This window comes from Aplidium turbinatum, chromosome 6 (genome assembly GCF_918807975.1).
Source record: "Aplidium turbinatum chromosome 6, kaAplTurb1.1, whole genome shotgun sequence".
Lineage (NCBI taxonomy): Eukaryota > Metazoa > Chordata > Ascidiacea > Aplousobranchia > Polyclinidae > Aplidium > Aplidium turbinatum.
In genome coordinates, this window is record NC_137477.1 from 8,925,114 (window position 1) to 8,946,349 (window position 21,236).

A 21,236-nucleotide genomic window follows, 5' to 3' on the forward strand; every position below is an offset into this window, starting at 1 on the left:
GTGGTTTTGCAAAATGAGTTTCTCAAATAGCTTACAACCCTGCAGTAGAAGTTTGGACAAAGCGTGAAGTTTGAGCAACGGTTTTTTTTTTACATTACGTGTTGTTTTTATGATTTTATCTAAATCTTTTTCGAAACTTGTTTTATATGCGAAGAGGGCTAGCGTCTGTTCATAAAGAAAGAGCATGAACGGTTTGCCTCGTTTGGATGGAAAATTCACCATGTTTAACTCGAAGCGTATTTCCAATTGTCCCTCAGATGTCGAGTCAGGCTGATTCTGTTGTATAATATTTATTTTACATAAAATTATACAATATACGTATTATTACTTCCCTTTTTTCCTCAGGCTCAGCGGAAACCTTGCTCGCTCTTCTTTTCGTCAAACAACTTCAAGCAATGCACGACTTCTTCGTCTTGTGCCAGTCAAACGCTCGAGCTTTTGTGGTCAACAGAATACCTTCTGGTGGTAAAGGTATTACAAGTTATTTACCAATATTGCGCGAAGTTTAACTCTCGTATTGCTGTAGCATATTATTTAAAGCAGTATATTTTCTTTGGTGTTTTTGGTAGTTGCATATGGCGCATTGTCCTGTAACCACTTATGCTGCAACAAAACCACAACTTCCTTGTCTCATACACCTCATCTGAATTATACTTCCACCAAACAACGTAAGACTAATGACTAAAGCCATTTTTATTTTTACCTAAAAAAAATTTTTTTGACTTTATTTTGATCTAACGAAATTGCTTATTTGTAGAGGCCACAGTTCTTCTTTGAATTGATACCAGTTACACAAACATAATATTTTGTCGATTTTAGACCCAAACGTGTTCAATAAAAGGGGGCTTCTTTAATACAAGTTTGCCTTAATGCGATGCTTTGTTGTCGCTCCAATCCAGTTGATGGCGTTTACTTTTCCTGTGGCTTTCAACAAAATACTTTTTATCGCACTTCACTATAAACTTGCAAAAATTGCACCTTAAATCACCCCCCCCCCCCCCCCCCCCGGGAGTTGCATTAAATTCATCAGATAAATCTCGACAAATCTGTTTAAGTATTGCTGAAGACGATTTAGCTTGATTAGGCATTTTTGTATTCCACAATGTCAGTAGGCTATTCCTAAAATCTAAACTGTTGATCTTCGAAAAGATCACGTTTGTGAAGAGGAAGTGTTTTATAAGAATTATTTAAATCCGTAACAATGAATAAACAATGGACAATTTGCGAAAAAAGTTACTGCTGATCCAAGGGCATTGTGACATATTTCCTGCTTTTATGGGTTAATATGGTTTAATTGTGTCGCAGTTCCTGATTTACAATGATTTCACGAGGATTTTGACAAAAATTACTCTCAAAAAACACAAAAACTTTGTCAAAATCCATATTTTGACAAATTTATACTTCATTGAAAATTTTCACTTTATTTTGACTTATAAACTTCTTAAAAACAGTCCCCTTGGTGCTGAAAACAACTTTATTCTTTGGTTTGTGGACAGACGAGGTCTTAAATTTTTTTGACTTTATTGACTTTTGCGGACCTTACTAATGACATTTGAAAACTTGAATACATTGATGCGACGTATGTCAACGTCGCTTTTGTAAAACATATGCTTTTCCAACAATGACAAACCTGTTGTTGACCATAGGCCACCACTATGGAGGAAGCAAGTCTCTCTACACTGAGGAAAGACTCGCCATTCCCATCAAGCACTTCATATCTTACCTTGTGCAGGAACTACTGATCGGAATACCCTCGGAGGTGATTATGCGATACCAGTGCCATTATACGATAATAACTTGTCCATGTACCGTCATATCATTGCTTCAGTCAATAGTGATGTTAGTGCAATTGTCGCAGCTTGTTAACTAAGTTTCCACGTAGAGTCAACATCAAAGGAAAACCGTAAAAGTATGTTTCTCTACACCTTTCTATGCCATTGGCCGTGAGAGCAAATATATTTGCGTATATATGTTTTGAGGTATGCATAGATTTCATAGTTTTCCTTCCGCTTATATTGTTCTTGGCGCCACTGCTGCGTCAATTGTTGATTGTGTCGAACTTGTGATCTTATGCAGCAATGACACTACAAAATTCCGACATGCTTCATGAAGCATGTGGAGACAGAACGAAGCCACTAATAGCTTTCTAACGTATGTCACAGATGCTCGGGTGCGCCATGTGCGGATTAGTACAGCTGCTAGGCATCGACCTCGCCACTTTCGCATCATCGTCGTCGCCTGTTGTCTTGACAGAAGACTTGTGCAAGACCGCCACCGACAGAAAGTATTCGCAGGTGAGCGCTGAGAACTTGTCGTCTGATATTTAGCTTATCTTTCCAAACTCAATGGCTTTTGTTAAAGGGGCAGTAAACCCCAAACCATACTTTTCGATTTTTTTCTTTGTAAGTGCTCTAGAGATGTATAATAAGTGGTTGTCGTTGAAATTTTTCCTTAATTTCATTGCGTTTCCTTTGTAGGGCCGTTTTAGTTAGCCCTTAGTTTCAGAGCGACGCGTGCTCACTGAACCGTGCCATAATCGGACGTGACGTCATAACGGTACAAGCTGCTCGTATGTTCACGCAAGATGCATTTGAAATGCAGAGTAAGAGATCGCTTATGGTGTCGTTTCCAGCAAATGCAATGAACTATTTATGTCGATTTTAAGCAGCTTAGTAGTTGATAAAATGAACACCGAAAGCAACTAGCTTCAGGCAAGCACCATATTAGTTTATAAAGAACTAGGAACATTTTCTCAAGAACTCTGATAGGTATACTTTAGTGTACAAGTACAAAAATCACTCTCTCTATGCACACGGCAAAGCTTTTCTTGAAGCAGACTTTGAATTGTGACTTCTTTTTATTTCAAATCAGGATAATTTAAATCCAACATATTTTCTATGTTCACTTGAAAATTTCGACCTAATAGCCGAAACAACGCATGACGGCAGAGGCACACGGATTGCATGACAAAGGTAACCCCAGATCCACCGAACAAATTGTCTGTAGACAATGTGCCTATAACGTATTTAAAAGCAACTTTTGGTTACATGAATATAATACAACATGATTGCCCACGTTTAGGTATTGCATTTGCTACATCATTTAAGACGGGTTTTGGTTAGAAAACCGTGAAAAATAAGATGCAATTGCATCAGAAACATCTGGATGCAAACGTCTAAGCATAAATGCATGGAAAGAGGTGTGCTTTCCCATTCTTCTCGGTGTTCTGCCAATGTTTCCCTTTCACACAATGCAATCTTCAAAAGGCTCTTGGCATGATCTTTAAAAAAGATAATGCATTTTAAATCAATAAAAATGTATGGTAGTCACAATGATTGCTGCACACATTTCACTTTACCGCACATGCTTATCCAGTCAACGAAATCAGTCCTTTTTACATTGATTCAACGTTTTGCAAACGTTGAATCAATGTAAAAATGACGAATTTTGCGTCAAATAAATGAATAATAAAATGACAAAATTTGCGTCAAATCCGTCATTTTTACATTGTTTCAACGTCTGCAAAACGTTGAATCAATGTAAAAATGATTGATTTTGCTGGCTGGGTAATCACATACTACAACTACACAGTACACATATTATAAAGTAGCAGTTTTGGAATATTGCTAATTTCATAAAATTATGGTGTATAGATAACTTATGGTAAGTGGGGTTTTCTTTGATCGTTTTTAGAGAATAGCCTCATTCCTTATGCTTTGCTTTCAAATAGCTAACCCGAAACCTAGCGGTAGACCTGCTGCTATTCTTGTTGGAATGAATAGCAGTTACAAGTTGTCTATGCATAGTATAAAAGAAATGCAGTTACAAGTTGTCTATGCATAGTATAAAAGAAATGCAGACCAAAATGATGTTTGCACTCACAAGCCAATAAAAACTTATCTTTTATTACATCTATTATAACAAATCCGTAACAAAAATGTTGACCAATAATAGGCCTTCCCATCCCGCCCCGTTAGCTCAGTGGTTACGCGCTCGGCTCAAGTTCGACTCTCGGAGTGTGCGCTTGAGCAACGCACTTTCAGGACTGCTTCCCATTCAGTGGCACCCAGTGAATTCTCCGGCAACAACACTTCAACAATCGAAAAACTTCAACTTTGCTAATCTCGGTAACCAGCCCTGTGTCAAGAGCCTCCACAAGTATGCGAAACTACCAGGAATAACCAATCAAGGCTTTGCCAGTCCGAGGATAAAGATTCAAAACCAACCAAGACACAAGCAGTTTTACAAATGAAACTCATTTTGGCAGCATGATTCTCAAAAGCAGCAAGCAATGTATGATGTATGAGGGGACGACATCATTGCCACCCGTTATTTCATATGTTAGTTTATTATAGAGTTAAAATTTCTTACCTTTTGCCACACTCCTTGGCTTCATGGCATCCTTTTGACAAACAAACACGAAAATCTGATATGTTGTATTGTGTTGCGGCATAACAAATAACGATTTTTGTTTGGCTTGACCCATCAGAATACCAGGACAACTATGAACACAAAAAGCACATCACAAAACAGCACAATACAACTCAAGATTACAAGACAGTAGGCTAATAAAGAAAACTCACATTTATGTACTGTTACATTACCGTTGCATATCGTGCTAGCCAGTAAATGAAATAAACACCAGTTTGTCAAGGACTTGTTTTTGTTAATATACTTGGTGAGTTATAGATGGGTCATTTTAAAATTACATGTAGCTAGGATAGGAATCGCTATGCCAGCAGGCAGCAACTAAAATGTAATAGGCTTAGCCGGAAGATATTCTAAATTATATGAAAAACAATTTCTCAAGGATGGTACAGTACTCCCCATTCCCCAATTTATGTACGGTACTTTATAACAAACATGTAGTAACATTATTGTTAACTCAAAATTACTTCAAGAACTTGACGTTTCCTGACAGCCGGTCGTATGGATGGATTGGAATTTTGTTGTGGAGTTGTCTCCCCACTGGACCTTGACTCCAAAGGTTGCAGAGTTGTTAAAATGGATTATTTTGAAAAAAATTGAAGGGCATGCATTGCGGTTTAATGCTGTGTGGCAAGTCCCATGTTAAATTGAAGATTTTGAAAATCTGTTTCCTTGAAATGGAGTCGGCATTATTATGCTGGTCTCTGTTGCTCCTGGCCATACTCTTGTGGTGTTTACAAACTTGTCCCATTTCAAGTTTCTTGTATGAAGAACCACCAGATGAACACTGAACAGTCATACACAACACATCGACTTGTCATGATGAGTATAAAACTGTAACAGGTTTAGCTTAATCTATTCAAGTAAGGTATGGCACTGGGAAAGCATGTACCGTATATTGAGGTAGGCATATTAGTTTAGCCTGTCTGATAGGCTTACAAACATGTCTGATAGTACACAAACATGACTAAAGATGAAAAATAAATAAATTTAAGCCCCTACAACCCTTGACTGTCTAAACCTCTTGTTACTAAATCCCATCAAAACCATTCTGTAGCACTGAAGCAAAATAATTGCATTTGCTTGTTTCCTGCAAACAGTGCAAGGCCTAGTGTAAATGTGTAGTATGGTCTCTAAAATGATGTCATCTAGTATTAAAGCTACAATAAACTAAATCTGAGCTAAAATTTTTACTTGTGATAATCTTATCTACTGCTGCAACGCTTCAAACCTTATCTGCAGCTGCACTCAACACCTTAAACCAGCAAAACGTTTTTGCCAAAGTCTGGTTATGACGTCACGTAAGCAAATATTTTATTTTGACAACAGTTGAGGCGGCGTGTGTTCGTATTGCAAAACCAAAACTTTGTTTTAAGATTGCGCGAGAACAAATGGGTACTTTTTCATAAAAACAAGTGCAACGTGTTTTTGAATATCCCCTAAATGTATTTCAACTCTCAATTTGCATTTGAAAATGGGGTTGTCTGCCCCTTTAACATTACAGCCATCAAATTGTACTTGTTTATCTTCGTGTAACAAGAACCAGTTTGCGAGAGCGACGTTTGAGACAAAATCTCTGATTTTTTTTGCATGTGAATATGCAAGCATGGTGTGCTTCACGAACTCCTTCGTGAAGACGCGAGTCAACACTGTCTCATACTTTTTTTTCTAAACTACATTTCTTGATTTAAAAAACAACAATGCCTTTGAAGATGAGTTGCATATCCCCCGTGTATTCTAAGCTAAATGTGATCAACCACTTGCGCACAGAACACGACCACAAAACCGACCATGCTTGTTTACCACTTCAACCGCACTTGGAAGGAATTCTACCGAGTGCAGAGGTTAGACGCTAACATCTTGGCGGTCAGGTCTAGTCTACAAAGAGCCCAGTTACAGGTACGTATCCTGGTTGCATTAACTTTTTCTACTTTGTTTACATTTGTAGTCAAACTTAAGGCAAGGGAACCACCACCCTCAGGCTTATTACAGTAGAGTTTGCCAAATTTGTCACGTCAAGGAGATTAAGGACCTCAAGGATAAGTAAAAAGTGACAGATTAGGCGAAGTGACGAGTTATGCAAACAGGTCAAAACTATAGCAATTTTGCCGTGACCGCCAAAATTGTAACGAATAAGGGCGAACTGGCAAAATAGCCGAATTCTGCTGTATTTCTTGCCAAGACACGACCTCATAACCTCGACAGGTGTCGAACCGGCGTCGTTCCAAATGTCGAATTTGCGTCGTGGTTTAAAGTTTCTACAAGTATGCGAAACGGCTAGAATTAATCTTCCAAAGAGTCTCTCTCAATATGACAGCAACGACTTCCGCTAACCTTCAAGTTAACGCTGTAAGTTTATCAAAAAGTTACCTGCAACTGACACAGCGTTTGCCTTTTAGGTTACACGCTTTGAGTGGCTGCACGAAGACTTACTCGAGCAGTCTGGCCAGTCCAGACGCACTGACGTGATCAATGATTTAACGAAACGAATGTCGACCTTACAACATCTTGACAATGTGCTTCAACAAATACAGGTAGGAGGCTCAGTAGGTAGGTAAGAAAATGTAGTTAAGGCTTCCATCGCAAGCCATGTGTTTCCAAGTGGGAAACTTTTATTTAATTAATATCACTTTAGAAAATGACGTCATTCCAAAATTGTGTCATGTCTCAAAAAATCTCCAAAGTGGAGTTAATAATGTGTAGCACAGAAGGTGAGCAGGTTCACCACCACCCTGTTTTGACGCATTTGACGTAGTGACGCATTTGTTTTGACGCACAATTAATCAACTTGCGAATTCTCCAGGAGAAGACGGCGAACCTGATTACATCTATCCAACAACGATTGAAGTGGGCGGCTGGAGCCAACCCCAGTCTACAGACAGTGCTCAGTTCTGTTGACTCCGATGCTCAAGCTAGAAACAAGATTTTAAAGAAGGAATCGATCTTGAGGTTGGTATCGGATTCTGTTGGATCGAAGCTTTCATATCTAGACAGATGTCGTTGAGCAATTGTTTTTGGTGATTTTTTAAAACAATCTGCGATAAATAACACAACGCAATAACAAGTTTTCATGTCTAGTGCATAAATGTCTAATTCATGTAGCCTACTATTCTTGCTTATTCATATTTTTTTGACAAGTTGTGTTTACCATATCGGTCACATTTTACTTCTTCATATGGCTTCACTATTTTTGTGTTAAAATATGGACAGGGGATACCAAAGCCTTCTGTAAAGTAAGTCTTGTGCATACTTCGCTCGTGGCACAGAGAGACAGGCGTTTCTGTTGCTTCGCAAACCAGTCCAGCTCACAAAAGTTATTTTTGATTTAAAAAGAGAAACTTTTGCTCGTTTGGCTACAGTTCGCTGTTAACACTGCAACTTCATTTCAGTTCCAAAATTGTGGATCTGTGTGAGAGCGCGGTTGCGTTTGAAAAGGGCAGACTGACAGGACGAGATTCGTCGACTAACTCTAATGAAGCTGAGTTCATTCGCCTCTTGGAGTCTTGCGAGGCGCTTTGCCGCTCAATGAATTCCACTCCCATCAAAATCGACACGCAAGAAAGAATAGCTGTGGAGGCTCTGGTACACCTTGTCATTTTTGCATCCAGTTGCTGTGCATAAATAAAAATATGTTGTAATCATCTATTCATGAAACATACGCCATTACGCCAATGCTTTGTTCCAGGCATAAACCAACTTGGGTGCTTGAGTAAAGAAGTAATCTTCGTTTATGTTTTCAGAATAAACATATATAACACATAGCCTGCAGGTTATACGGATCACTAGAATGGCTTACGATTGATAAACTCGGTCAAGAACTATTTGAACTCCGTAGTCTTCGGTAAATTGCGTCAAAATTTTGTGTACTTTTACAATGCATGCTTGGTTCTGTTCAACATCTGCTTGTCCAATTGGTCAACTTAATTCTTTTGCAGCCTCCTAAACAGGGGATGTCCGGCAACGACTGGTTGCAGAAAGTCTCCGAGAAACTTCATACCAATGTGGGGAAGTTCCGTCATCAAAGACAACAGGAAGAGTCGAGAATGCTTCTCGTCAAATCCAACCTCCGAGATCTTGTGTCTTCAGTGAAACAGCTCCTGTCTAGCCATGGCCGTCTGCTTTCAGACGTCAAAGCACTATTGAAGACCATGGCAAAGGTTGGAACTTAATTTCTGAGCGTTCTTGTTCTGAAGCTTTTTAAACGTATTGACAAATTCCTGTAAGAAATAGCTCTAGGTCTGTTATCATCCCCTTTGAGATAGTAACTCCCGTGTTCAAACACGCCTTTGTTTACGCTCTCGGCTGGTCTCGAACCATCAACCTATCGATCACCATCTTAACAGTTTAATTTCTTCCTTAACATGTTCGTGTTTGTATGACCCGGTTCTGTCTTTGTTGCTCCATGAGATTTTAGCAACTAGTTTTTTACAAATGAGCTTCTTTTATTCGTTTCTTTAGGAGGAAGATTCCGAGACGGATGCAGATCTTGATGGAGTTGGTAGTGTCCGAAAGTATGTGGAAAGATACAAAGACTTGACATCCTCACTGAACGATTGTTTGAAGGACATCCTCCAGGGATGCGATCTATCAACAATGCTTGACCCGGATCCGCTCATTGAAAGGTTGATGGAAATTGCAGGGATGGTCGCCGGGTAAGTACAAGAACTTCTTGAGGCTACATCACTGTTTTGAGATGCCTAAATAACTTAGGTTTTGTTGAGTATGTTTGGAAATAAAGAAAAACCAACCTATCTGCGTTAATGTTTTTTATTTTTATTTTAGGGTTTATGAAGATCTTGTCGCTTTTGCCAATCCATACTTGGAGGGAAACCGCGGTCAGCCTACGTTCGCAACAGCTTTACGGACCGGCAGCTCACTGACGATACAGGCTCGCAACAGTCCGGGAGCCAAGCGCGCGTCTGTGCTTCCTAATCTTGGTGGAGGAGCCGAATTGCATCCAGCTGGCACTCCCAACACTCCTCCGCCTGGAGGATCAGAAGGAGGTGAAGGATCCGGTGTGGTGGCAACAGGAGGGTCTGTTCCATCAAAGACATCAACAGCACAAAGCGGAGGAGTCGTTGCTACCCCAAAGAAAAAAGTTAGAGACCCACGAACAGGAAAAGGTAAGAAACCACTTGGACATAACGAAATTAAATTTTACCTCATCAAAACTTTAAGAATCTTGATTGTTGTAGTATTCTCCAAACTTAACTAAATGCTCCTCCAAAACTTTCCTGATATGATTTTTCAGCGATACAAGAGAGGAATTCGTTTGCATTGAGCGTGTGGTGGAAAGTGAAGTCGAAGCTGGATGGTAAGGATCAAGATGGTGGGAAGAGGATGCAGGTTACGGAACAGGTAAATCTCAAGCAGGCTAGATCTGATCCTGTTGCTTATGTTCAAAATGTTGCCAATTTTTTTTCATTTAGCATCTTTTTCCTTTGCGGTATTAAATTATATTGCATGCCGTAAAATGTTTTATGACTTTTAGACGATTAATTATTTTTTTCATATTATGTTGTATCAGATTAACGTTTCTATTTGTGCTTTCAGGTAGACCATGTTATTTCGGACGCTACTTCTTTCGATAACCTGGCCCTTTTATACGAGGGCTGGACCGCCTGGGTGTGAGGCCCATTTGTGCCGGGACATAACTTGACGACCAAGCTCATGGGTTGGGTTTCGTTGCCATGTTATAGTCTCTTGTTCACGCATATCGCTAGTCTCAAATCTCTCGTCTCGTACGTCATCCTTTTTTGGGAGAAAAAAGAGAATAAGGAAGAGAAGGTGTGGAGGAGTGTGAAAAAAGAAGATAAGTGTGGAAATGCACGGCTGAAATTTCTGTCATCAATTGCATCTCCCTTATCTTAATGCTTAAACCATCAGCAAACCGAGTCCGATTTATTGCCACCGATACACCCCCGAAGCTTAGCTGCAACTATTTCTTGATTTGGCTTTCGGTGTTGCTGAATGGTGTTGGTCGAAGAGAGCACGGTCTGCTTTAAAAATTTCACTTTTAATGTTAATAATATCCAGCTTCTAGTAACCTTTGCAAGATTCAATGCTTTTCAAAAGTTGACGCAGCAGATTCCCAGATTTATTCAAAAATCACTTAAACCTTTTCCCTGCGGTGTTTATTCCTTAAATTGTTTACCAAGGCTATGGAAAATCTTACCACATTTCCTTTCATAATTTTCAACTGTGTTAACAAAATGACCGTTGCCTGCCTGAATCCGATTAGTATTTTTGATTTCGTGTTATTACGTTAATGATCTGTACTGTCATGAAACGATTGGAAGATATTCTCAAACTAATCCATAATTCTTGAGATTGAAGCTGTTGGCCTGTTTTGAGAGTGTCTGACCTTCGAGAAGCACCGGGGTTTCGCGAAACTTCACTTCAAAAGTACCTGTTGTTTTACTTGTCCGAACATTGCTGGAAAACCATTGAATTTTTTTGCTTTGTCATATGATGATTATTGAAAGAACCCACACACTACTATCTAGAATCTAGATGCATTTGCTTAGTTTTAACGAACGATTTTTGTTTCAGCAATTCATTTTAATTAAATCTGCGTTTGAAAACCGTTTTAGCAGAAAACAGCCGCTTTATATTGAAGTGGAGTTGGGAATGTGTAAATAGCAAAAACTCCAATGTCGTAGTTTTGGTGTGAATTGCTTGTTTTATGTAGCCTTGTAGTTTTATTAAAACATGTCATTCTTCCCTGTACGTAGCCCCCGCGACTTTAAATTTAACTGAAAACGGCATGATGCTGTAGCAACTTATAACCTCCCCATTAGCCTTTGTACATATGTAGCCAAGTGTTTATCTCAACACTGAGAACCTTGATCACAATAGCCACTCGAAGGCATTTAAAGACGAGACAAAGGAGCCATCTTAATTACCGTCATACGCCTGTTTGTTGTGGAATATAATCCAAGTAATTGTGTTGGTGACCTAACTTGTACATACAATACATTCCTGTCAATGTACATTGTGGATGTAAGTCTGAAGAGCTTGTGCAACAGAAAAAAAAACTTTTGTCGACTACTGTTTATTGTTGCCATTAGGTATGTGTAAAGGGAACATGATTGCGAGGCACACGACTTCATAACCAATTGTTGAAGCTTTTACTGAAAATGTTACGGTATCTTAAAACTTGGCACAGTGCTACAATGAGTCTAATGAAAGTAGGTGAGTACATAACAGTTGTGAAAGCACGTCAACGAGACAACAATAGCTGAGAACCGTGAAGTGGTACATCTGAAGGAGTGGATTGCAAGGTCTATCATACTTGCCGACAAAAGAAAATATCACGTCAAAAATCACAATACACCAACAGGTAACAAATTAGGGAAATAAGAATATTACTTCTGCACTGGAATGTTTCCCTTTTAGTTAAATAAAGTGCAAAATCGTATCAATGATAGCAGATATTCCAATTCATAGACAGTGTTACAACAAGGGCACCACACCACTTATTTGGCACAGTGTTCGATAATGTCATAGGCTCTGTTCAAATATCATATGTCACCCTTGAGGAGGTAATCAAAATGTTTACATTGAGCTATAAATAAATAGGGGGTGATCAAAAGCAAGTGAGTCTTATGGTATCTGAACAGTTCCATAGTGCAAAGCTAAAAAACGGTTCATGAAAACTACATTAAGAAAAATAGGCGCAAGAAATGTAACTGATGCTAAATTGTACTGAACTTGTACAGTTCAAATAGAAAATGTCTTGAAATTCAGCATTTTTAGAACAAAATAAGCAAAGCATGTCAGTTCATGGTGATGTTACAGCGCCACTAATTACATAAAAGATCGAGCTTTCTAATTGAATAGTGACCACGGCTTAAACTAAACTTTGTGGAATGGATGCAAACAATACCAAACACAATCAATAATTAACTGATAACTTTAAGCTGTATTAGAAGCAAATTTGCTTCACAGAAACAACCCACACAGCTAATCAGTCGTTTTTTACATTGATTCAACGTCTGCAGACGACTGATTTGCTGTCTTAGAAGATGTACTAAAAAAACGTCAACTCTTTTGGCACAGTTAGTTATAAAGGTAAAAATTATAGACAGTGGTGTAATCAAAATAAAATGAGTAAATTTAGTTGCTGGCACTTCAAGCACTTATTGCACGATTGAATTTCGACGATAGTTAAACCGCAAACATTGATCCAAAAACAGCAGATTATACGAAGTATTATATAAACATCTCATGAAATCCATATACCCTTCGATTCGCATTATAATCTTACTAAATATTTCACAGAGTTGACATGGAAGGCCAGTCTTTTATCAATGTGAAGACGTTAAGCATTTTTATAAGATTTAGCCGAGTTGGAAAGTACTTGATCGACGTCGCTCCAATAAAATCCTGTTCCCGGATTTACGTCTGTGATCGGCAGTTTTACTCTGATTGGTAATGGTTTCCCCTATAAAAACAAAGGAAATTGCAATGTAATGTTACCAGGCGGAAGCCTGAATACGCCACAAAAACGCTAGACTGCGTGAGAGTTGGTCACCTGCTGACTTGCAGATATTTTCTCACCTGAAATTACATTAAATCGTGGTGGTTGCTTTCTTGCGTAGGGTACTCCACTTCCCCGTTCCTTTCCCAACGCATCGTGTGTAAGTCGATAAGAAGTATAGTAGGATGGCCCTCGATCCGTGTCTGTAATTTCCATCATTTTCATGCCGTGTGTGTTGTTGAAGCGATTCTGTACTTGAACCTTCCGCATTTTGTTCACCTTGACAATCGTATGATCGTTAGGTTTTGTCAGCAATCAATGGACAAATCATTCCCTTCGAGATGACACCGTTTTTTTTTGGGGGGGGGGGGGGGGGCCAAAAGACAACAATGAAAGTATATTGAGCTAAAATTCAGTCAACTGACGGCTAATCAACACGAAAATAATGTATTTTCTTTCAAAAATTATCCAGAGCATTCCACAGACAACAGAACTTGCAAAGTTATACACACTACAGTTAACACTGCTGACAAGTTGCAAACCAATTTTTAAATACAATCAACGATCACAATCATCACCAACAAAATGGTTGTAAAGCAGGCCACTGTTTTTACCGGCTCTCCAGTTTTTGGAGGAAACATTTGTTCCGAATGCGTAGTGAAGTTAGTTTTGTTGTTTTCGCCAATTTCCCATTGCGAGGTGAACATCGAAGGGCAGGAAGGTGGGCGCCGGACTCCTGAAAGTTGACTACTGCCCTGAAAGTACTGCACAAGAAGATGAGTAAGTACAACGCAGTCAAATAGCAAATCGATCATTATTTGCGTTTTTGCATGTCAAAAAGGACTGATTTGTTGGGTTAGGGTAGTCCTCTACTTACACTGATCTTAGATAACGCAGAAACCGCAAGGTTAATCGGTGATAGCTGAATTTCCAACATGTGCAGTTGGGTATGCCAACCAGGAGGACTGCGGGCAATACAGCAAAAAAGAATTTTCATACGAGCGTATGCAAATTGCAAATGCAGTAAAAATACACTGCACAAGTAATGAAGTAAACTGTTCGTCATGAGCCTGCGAAAGACAGTTTGGATACAATTTAGTTTAGACAGCAAAAACATTGCCGTCATACATGTTCGCTTCAATCGCAGGATCTACTTATATAATACTTTTCTCGAAAAAAACTCGTATCTAGAATCATACACGGTTTACATCGGGTTATTTTGAAGCGAAGTGCTACAAATGCAAGATAAGCTTCAATTCTTCGGTGCAATTTCTTTGGTTATGCGTCAATTCAAAGCCGATGATTTATTTACGATAAAGACAATAGCCCTAACACTAACCTTAACCTAGGGATCTCTAAAGAACAGAGATTTTTAGGTTCAGAGATCCCTGCCTTAAAATTTCGTCTTTGAATCATCGGCTTTGAATTGTCAGCTTTTAAATTGTTGTGATACCAATTTCTTTACCCTCCCACCACATTTCCTTGTCAGTGTGAAACGAAAACAAATCGTCCGATGTGAGAACAAGATTCGGTTACAAAGCAATTGAGCGAACCATTTAACATATCACGATGCGCTCAAATCGACGAGGAAGTAATTGAAGCTGGTAGCCTACATCGTGTTATGACACACACCGACAAGCAGGGCAAGATGGCGGCGCACGACTTACAATATAGAACGCAAAAGTTCTTGATAAGGTAGTGATAAGTACAGTACCACTATGTGGTCCGTATTTATTTCTACAACTAAAGGTTCATGCGTTACAGTACCAGTTAGTGAAACGTCTAGAATTGGATCTTTTTGGCTCAAAAATTAATATTTCCACAATAAATCAATGACATGCTTATAACTTAAAATTCTTCAAACGCTTTACTCCGCTAAGCGATAGTGTCAACACCCAGTTACCAAAACTTGCGCTATTTCGCAATCCAACGATTGCTGGCTTGCACTTGTCATTTTTTTTTTCATATTTGCTAATAGACATCGTATACTGTATGTGACTGTTAAAAACAAAGCACTTACATGCTTGTATAAAGTTACATAGTCCATCTTTGGCCGAGTTCTATCAAGCGTAAGTGTAGTTCTGTGTATCGGTCGAGCTCCATAATATGATACCCAAGGTTTCTTCAATGTGCGATGACTGTAAGATAAGTCGCTGATCACAGGAATATAGTTGCCCTGTTGTGTTTGCAGAGTGATTGCGCTTTGGCCTAACCTCAATGGTCTCTTCCCTTGCTCACAGCTTGCCATTACGCCGAGACCTAGAAGCATTCAAATTATGGCTTAAACAACCTGAAAATGAAAGGCTTCATTAAAATTCAACCATGATTTCTGTTATTAAGCAAAGTACAGTTTTCCGTTGAAGAAAATCACAACATATTTCCACTCTTTTTTTGGCACCTGGTTTGTTGAAGCACATAAAACACGAAGAAGCAATAAAATTGACAATATGTAAATCAAGTACACGACATTATGCCGCAGTCCGAATAATACGAACACGAATGACGCAACGACTAGACCGCAAAACACGAATGGCTCAAGACCCAAATGCCACAACGCATGAATGATCTGGTCATTCGTGTTCTCGTCATTCACACCGCAGCATTAAGTCGTGTACTTTTCTTTAACGTTTTTCAATAATCGTAGGATTTGTCTGACCGCAATTTTATCACGAGATAAGTATTCAGCAATAAGACGAGATGTAGGCTATCATCAAGGATTACAAGATGTATAGCGCAAAATGTCTCTAGTGCATCTTCACATAAATAATTGATTTTTCAATTTCACGGCATGAAATCGCATCATCATGATACATTGATACAATGCCGGTAGAACAATCACAGTTAAGAATGAAATAGATGAAAAATATTAACCAGGAATAGAGATATATTTAAAACGGTGTAAATATGTGGCCAGGTGAGCACTTAATACATGTGTGATTGTCACAAACTGATATGTTCAAAATGAAAACAGCCACACACAAAACACTTGTAAACTATTGACAAAGGTATTTCCTCAAATAAGATACAAGAACTCGCACAAACACGATTACTGGATTATTAACTGAGTTGAAACACTCTTCTTACAGGCGTCAAATGGCCTACAAACTAAAACACTTCATGAATGAAAATCACGCAATAAAATGGTCAATGTATAAAACAGATTTTACTTTAACAGCATCATTAGACGTAGTTAAATCTTGAAAAGTATTATTCTTTTATAAAATTGGATACCTGGATGCACGAAAGTTGACACAAACTCAACTGGATGCCGAATAAAAAAAAAATCAAAATTATGTGATGTTCCAGTCATTCATTCCAAAATCCTTCACAAAACTCACAGTATAGCAAAGTCTCTCTAGAATCTAGATGAAAGTTTGTTTCTTGCATTACAATAAAAATGTAATAGTTTCAAAGCTCAAATTTTACCTAATAGTACTTCAAACAGTGTGCTAGTTTGCAAGTCAGAGATAATATTACAAACCTTTTACCGGGAGTTTGATAAGCTGCTATTACTGTAGTGACATTTACCATGAAAAAGTAAACTGCCAGCTTTGATGTTGTTTACTACGTTTGCATAGTTAGCCTCCGAGTAACATAAGTATCGAAACATATTAAGGTAAAATCTTGAATTGAGCATAAAATAAGTAGGGCATGCTAAAGTGAACAAGTTTTTCAGGGTTTGTTACATCGGCAACGTTCGTTTTGAACAAGTTACATGAGACAAAACCGCAAATAATTAAAAGTGTACCCAGCTAAATTTCTGCACAAAAGTATAACTTTCCTGTTTATTTATAGCAGTATCTAGTGCATAATATTGCAAACACTCTGTTGTATATATATGGACGGTTGTATCTTGCAATTCAAAGTTTTGTAAAAGTAAACGAATTATTATCAGCACATTAAAAATATGCAATTTGTTTGTGGCAGTTGTGCAGTAAAACAAAGTTTAAAACCTTGACTGAGATTTTTGTTGAACTGCTGAGTAAAATTCCTTTATGCAGCACTTTAAATTTTGAGGATCAAAACTTTAAATGTTGTAAAAACATCGAAGACAGCCAACAATAATTTTTTTAGGTTAAAATAGCTTTTATAATCAGTTGTTATCAAATTAAAAGCAGCAATAATAATAATAATGTACTACAAAATACTTGAAGTGTTCTAAAATCTGTGCTGCATAAACTTGTAAAATGCAAATTGCGAAGCAAATGAAAATATATTCAATCTTTCCTCTTCTTTCTGTGAATGCTATCTGCAGATCCAGTCGCTTTATTCAGGCATTCTCCAAGCAGGTATATAAGCCAGGTGATTAAAACTTCGGCAACAAAAAAAATTACAAACCCAACACCTTCTAATTCAGCTAAAACAGGATAAACCCATATTCCACTCTGGCTATTGATCCAAAAAATCCAACCAATGTAGCTTAAACCGGCCAATGAGCAAATAGATAACCCAAGACTTCTCTTTGGGTATTGGTGGTGGTCACATGCAACTTCTACGACAGTCAATAAAATGGCAGAGTGCCAAAGATGATTGACCCAAGCAGGTACAAACTCATCAATGGCTTTAGGAAATACCAGTTCTCTATCTACAAACCATAAAGCCCAAAAGCTGATAAAGACGGTTAAAGATATAGGCAGACCAATCGAGGCATGGAACACTTCTTTAAATTGTTTGATTGTGTCTGAAATCTTTGGAAGGCGGCAAAACCTAGTTAAGTCAGTCAAAACACACATTGTAAAGCAAGACAGTTGAAGGTGTAAGTTGATATAGGTCAAAAACTTCCAATGTCCTCCATATGTTGGCTTGACGTGAACATCAATAATTGCATGATAAAGATATAAAGCATATACCGATTCTAACCAAGCAAAAATATGAAATGCCACAATTTTGGATGACGGCATATTCAATACTTTAAGTTGTACTTTATTAAAATACACACAGTGACACCTACTTTAAAAAAAATAAAAATTATAATCTGTATAATAAATCAATAATCACACATTAACTGGGGAATTAATAATACATACAATTTATAAAGAAGCGATTCACAACCATGGGTCATGACCACCTAAGGGGGTTACAGTGAAGTTTTCTGAGTGTTGCAGCAGATAGATGATACTTTTACAAACACAGAATAGGTGTGACTGTGATATTCTCATAAATTATAAGCGCCCATAATCTACAACTGGCTTGGCCTGCTATCGCTTGTCATGTCAGAAATATCAGCAGTAGGTGTTGTACAGTGCATACAGCCATTGTCATTCAATTTCAAACACCAGATTAATTATTGTCATTAAAAATAAAATCCTCGCAGGTTATGATGGTGATATGCCAATGCTACTACACTAGCAATTGAAGACATCCAATTGTAAGTATATTTGTAAGTTTAAAATCAATATAAGATCTCACCGAACAAAACAGGTTAAAATCACTGTTATAGAGAGGGGAATGTGAGAATTTGTAAAGTCAGTAAGACACCGATCGAACGAAATTTGAAGACGCTATACTCGAGTTTCAACCTTGTTTGGGACCATCAGTGGTGCATATGTACGTCTTGAGCGGGAATTGAACTTCCATCTTGATGAGAATTGTGGACTTTTCCGACTGAGGTGGGAGTTGAACCTTTATCGAGATTGTACTACTGTGTCCAGTGCCGTTCTTAACCACATCTCAAGGCAATGAAGCTGTTGTTAACTGCAGTCTTACTCTGTTCAATGCGAGGGAGGGTACCTGGTTTTTCCAAGTACGCAGAGACGCATGAGTCCACAACGCTCATAACTGAAAACTACACAGATATATTCGATAACTGCAGACCAGGGTTTTCTTTATTGTCACTCTACAACAGCTCAGGTCTTTTAGCGACAGAGCTCATTTTTAATTTTATATCAGGTTTACGATGTTACCACATTATTAGCGGCACCCGACTTATTCTCCCTGCATTATGCAAGAAAGAACACAACCGGTTCTAGTTTAAAGTCTTCAGTTTGACCCGACCTGGAATTGATCTCAGATCTACCAGCACCAGTGCCAAAAACGAAACCACTTGGCACCACTATAGTAATAAATAATGGTAGTACTATATCATACGGTCATAAAAAGTAATATTTTAAAAGATGCAAAAATGAAATACACGAACACCAAAACAATAATCACAGTTGCAAGTTGTTAAAACACCCTAAAGCAAGATTTAACACTAAAACAACCGCGCTTTGATATAACTAGAAGGACCAGACTTGTAAATTGACGCACGTGTAGTGAGCATTATCATATGGATACAGTTTGCCAGAGTAACAAATAGTAATGCCACAGCAGTAAATCAGACTGTAAATCAATTGCAGGCCTAATTTACACTGTATAGATAGCAAGAAAAATGCTTTGTGGCCTGTGGGTTCAGCGCTCTGGTATCAGTATATCACTAAAGAGCCATAAGTTAAATTGCTTCATGGGCCAATCCAACAGATGTTTGTGGGTACCATCCCTCTTTTTCTTACAATTAAAATTGAAATTATCATGTTTGTTTTCTCATTTTCGCTTCCAAGGTTGTTCTAGATGCACATGTCGCTAAAGTTGTTATTTTAATGTTAAAATCCACAAAGATTAACAGCAAGTGATCATCATCCGAAAAAATAATTGCCATAAAGTTTTAGCAGAAAAAATCAAATCTGAGGGAGATAGAACACATGAAATACCTACCTTAAGTCAATTGACAAGCACGGTCGTTCTAGCATAAGAACAAATGCTTAGTTATAATTAATAAAATAAAATGATTACAGTGACATTACATCGTGGTAGCTCAATTTTTGAACAAAAAAAATATGTTTAAATCTTTACAAAATTACACAGTGCCACAGAATCAAAGCGCAAAAGAAAGGATTGCATAGCATAAATATAACATAATTATATAATTAATTATACTCTATATATATACTGTATTACAAAGCTTGCTGAAGATTCACAACTCAATTTGCTATCAATATTTGATTATTTTAGTATATATATATAGGCTAAGCAGAAAATGTTTGACAAGGACAGTTTGATGACAAGCAGTTTGTCATAATTATGATGGCTATTAGTACATTGCTGCTTGGACCGTTTAATGTATATACAGTATAAATGGGATATTTCCTCACATCAAACTAAGGCTACATAAAAACACTATAATTTTTTAACATGCAAGTTAGTGTTGAAATACTAAAAGTTGATACTAAATATTTCCATTATATATGCTTAAAGAATTCTAAAATAATATATACTACTTCAATGTACATGAATAACATAAAATTTCTTAATGTATTTTTTTATGTGATTTCACACTATTGCCTGATTTTATTATTCTATTGATGAAATCTCCAAGGACATGAATGAGATATAGAACCAGCAACAAAACAATCAAAAACATACCAAACGATGCAACATTGAGTTTGGCAAACACAGGGTATACCCAAATACCACTTTGATTGTAAACCCAAAAAATCCAGGTCAAATACACTAATAACCCAAAAAAGCAATTTAAAAAGGCATCATGACGACTTGGATATCGATGGCAATGAAATGTCCCTTCAATCACAGTCAACAAAATAGAAGAATGCCAAAGATGGTTCGACCACCCTGGCACAAATGAATCATAATAACGAGGATGTACTAACTCTCGATCAAAAGCATATAGACTCCAAAAAGTGATAAACACAAATAAACATATTGGAAAAGCAAATGATGCATAAAAAACAGAGCTAAACTGTTTAAATTTCAATGTGATTAAAGAAAGTTTAATGTATTCCATGAAATCAATTATGATGCATAATGTAAAGTAAACCATCTGAATATTTAAATTAATAAATGTCAAGAATTTCCAGTGTCCTCCATATGTCGTAGGCCTCACTGCCTCATCAACCGTCATGCAATAATTGTAAAGAGCAAAAGCAGCTTGCAACCAGCACAACAAATGAAAAATAGAAAACTTCAGTGACGCCATTGAACATACAGTGGATTGGTAAAATGCAGTTTTAACATTAATCAAAAAATCGTTCCTGAAAAACAAAATCCAGCTTCTGTCATGAACACAATTCATGAATTTGTTATCACCAGGGCAGATGTATGTTTTTGTGAGTCTCCTAAATGTGCAACCAAAAAAATACTAACTTCTTGAAGTGTATGCCTGAATCTCACCTATAAGATGACATCTACACTGAAAACATGCTACATAAACTATAACTTTAATTTATCCAGTTTAATGGTCCTTAGTCAGTGACATTAACAAATGACAGTGGGATGGGCATTGAAGAGTTGAAAGAGGTTGTGAGGAATCGAGAGCAGTGGAGGAAGAAGA

General features: G+C 37.7%; 3 protein-coding genes and 1 long non-coding RNA gene across 4 annotated transcripts in view; 1 reads left to right on the forward strand and 3 right to left on the reverse strand.

Annotated features, from left to right (window-relative positions):
* Positions 1–11,468, forward strand: part of LOC145772149 (serine/threonine-protein kinase SMG1-like) — a 46,007-nt gene extending 34,539 nt beyond the window's left edge. The window contains exons 59-70 of the mRNA XM_082583991.1: positions 346–471; positions 1,647–1,759; positions 2,163–2,294; positions 6,199–6,327; positions 6,828–6,962; positions 7,232–7,377; positions 7,818–8,010; positions 8,364–8,585; positions 8,887–9,080; positions 9,211–9,551; positions 9,680–9,786; positions 9,982–11,468. Coding sequence (XP_082440117.1) covers positions 346–471; positions 1,647–1,759; positions 2,163–2,294; positions 6,199–6,327; positions 6,828–6,962; positions 7,232–7,377; positions 7,818–8,010; positions 8,364–8,585; positions 8,887–9,080; positions 9,211–9,551; positions 9,680–9,786; positions 9,982–10,059 — 1,916 coding nt within the window. The 3' untranslated portion in view covers positions 10,060–11,468. The remainder of the gene's footprint in view (positions 1–345; positions 472–1,646; positions 1,760–2,162; positions 2,295–6,198; positions 6,328–6,827; positions 6,963–7,231; positions 7,378–7,817; positions 8,011–8,363; positions 8,586–8,886; positions 9,081–9,210; positions 9,552–9,679; positions 9,787–9,981) is intronic.
* Positions 2,972–5,122, reverse strand: LOC145772801 (uncharacterized). Its single transcript, XR_014289328.1, has 3 exons — positions 4,896–5,122; positions 4,372–4,502; positions 2,972–3,280 (listed from the first exon to the last, which is right to left on the reverse strand). It is a non-coding gene; the product is annotated as an uncharacterized LOC145772801 (long non-coding RNA).
* A 5-nt stretch (positions 11,469–11,473) lies between the features above and the next one.
* On the reverse strand, positions 11,474–15,179 carry LOC145772150 (uncharacterized). The gene is made up of 4 exons (XM_082583992.1): positions 14,931–15,179; positions 13,525–13,674; positions 12,991–13,189; positions 11,474–12,874 (listed from the first exon to the last, which is right to left on the reverse strand). The coding sequence occupies exons 1-4, from the start codon at positions 15,177–15,179 to the stop codon at positions 12,771–12,773; spliced, it is 702 nt and encodes a 233-aa protein (XP_082440118.1). The 3' UTR covers positions 11,474–12,770.
* Positions 15,180–15,200: 21 nt separating this feature from the next.
* On the reverse strand, positions 15,201–20,382 carry LOC145772152 (androgen-induced gene 1 protein-like). Its single transcript, XM_082583993.1, has one exon. It carries the CDS (start codon positions 17,809–17,811, stop codon positions 17,128–17,130), a length of 684 nt encoding a protein of 227 aa, XP_082440119.1. The 5' UTR covers positions 17,812–20,382; the 3' UTR covers positions 15,201–17,127.
* Positions 20,383–21,236: the final 854 nt, after the last annotated feature.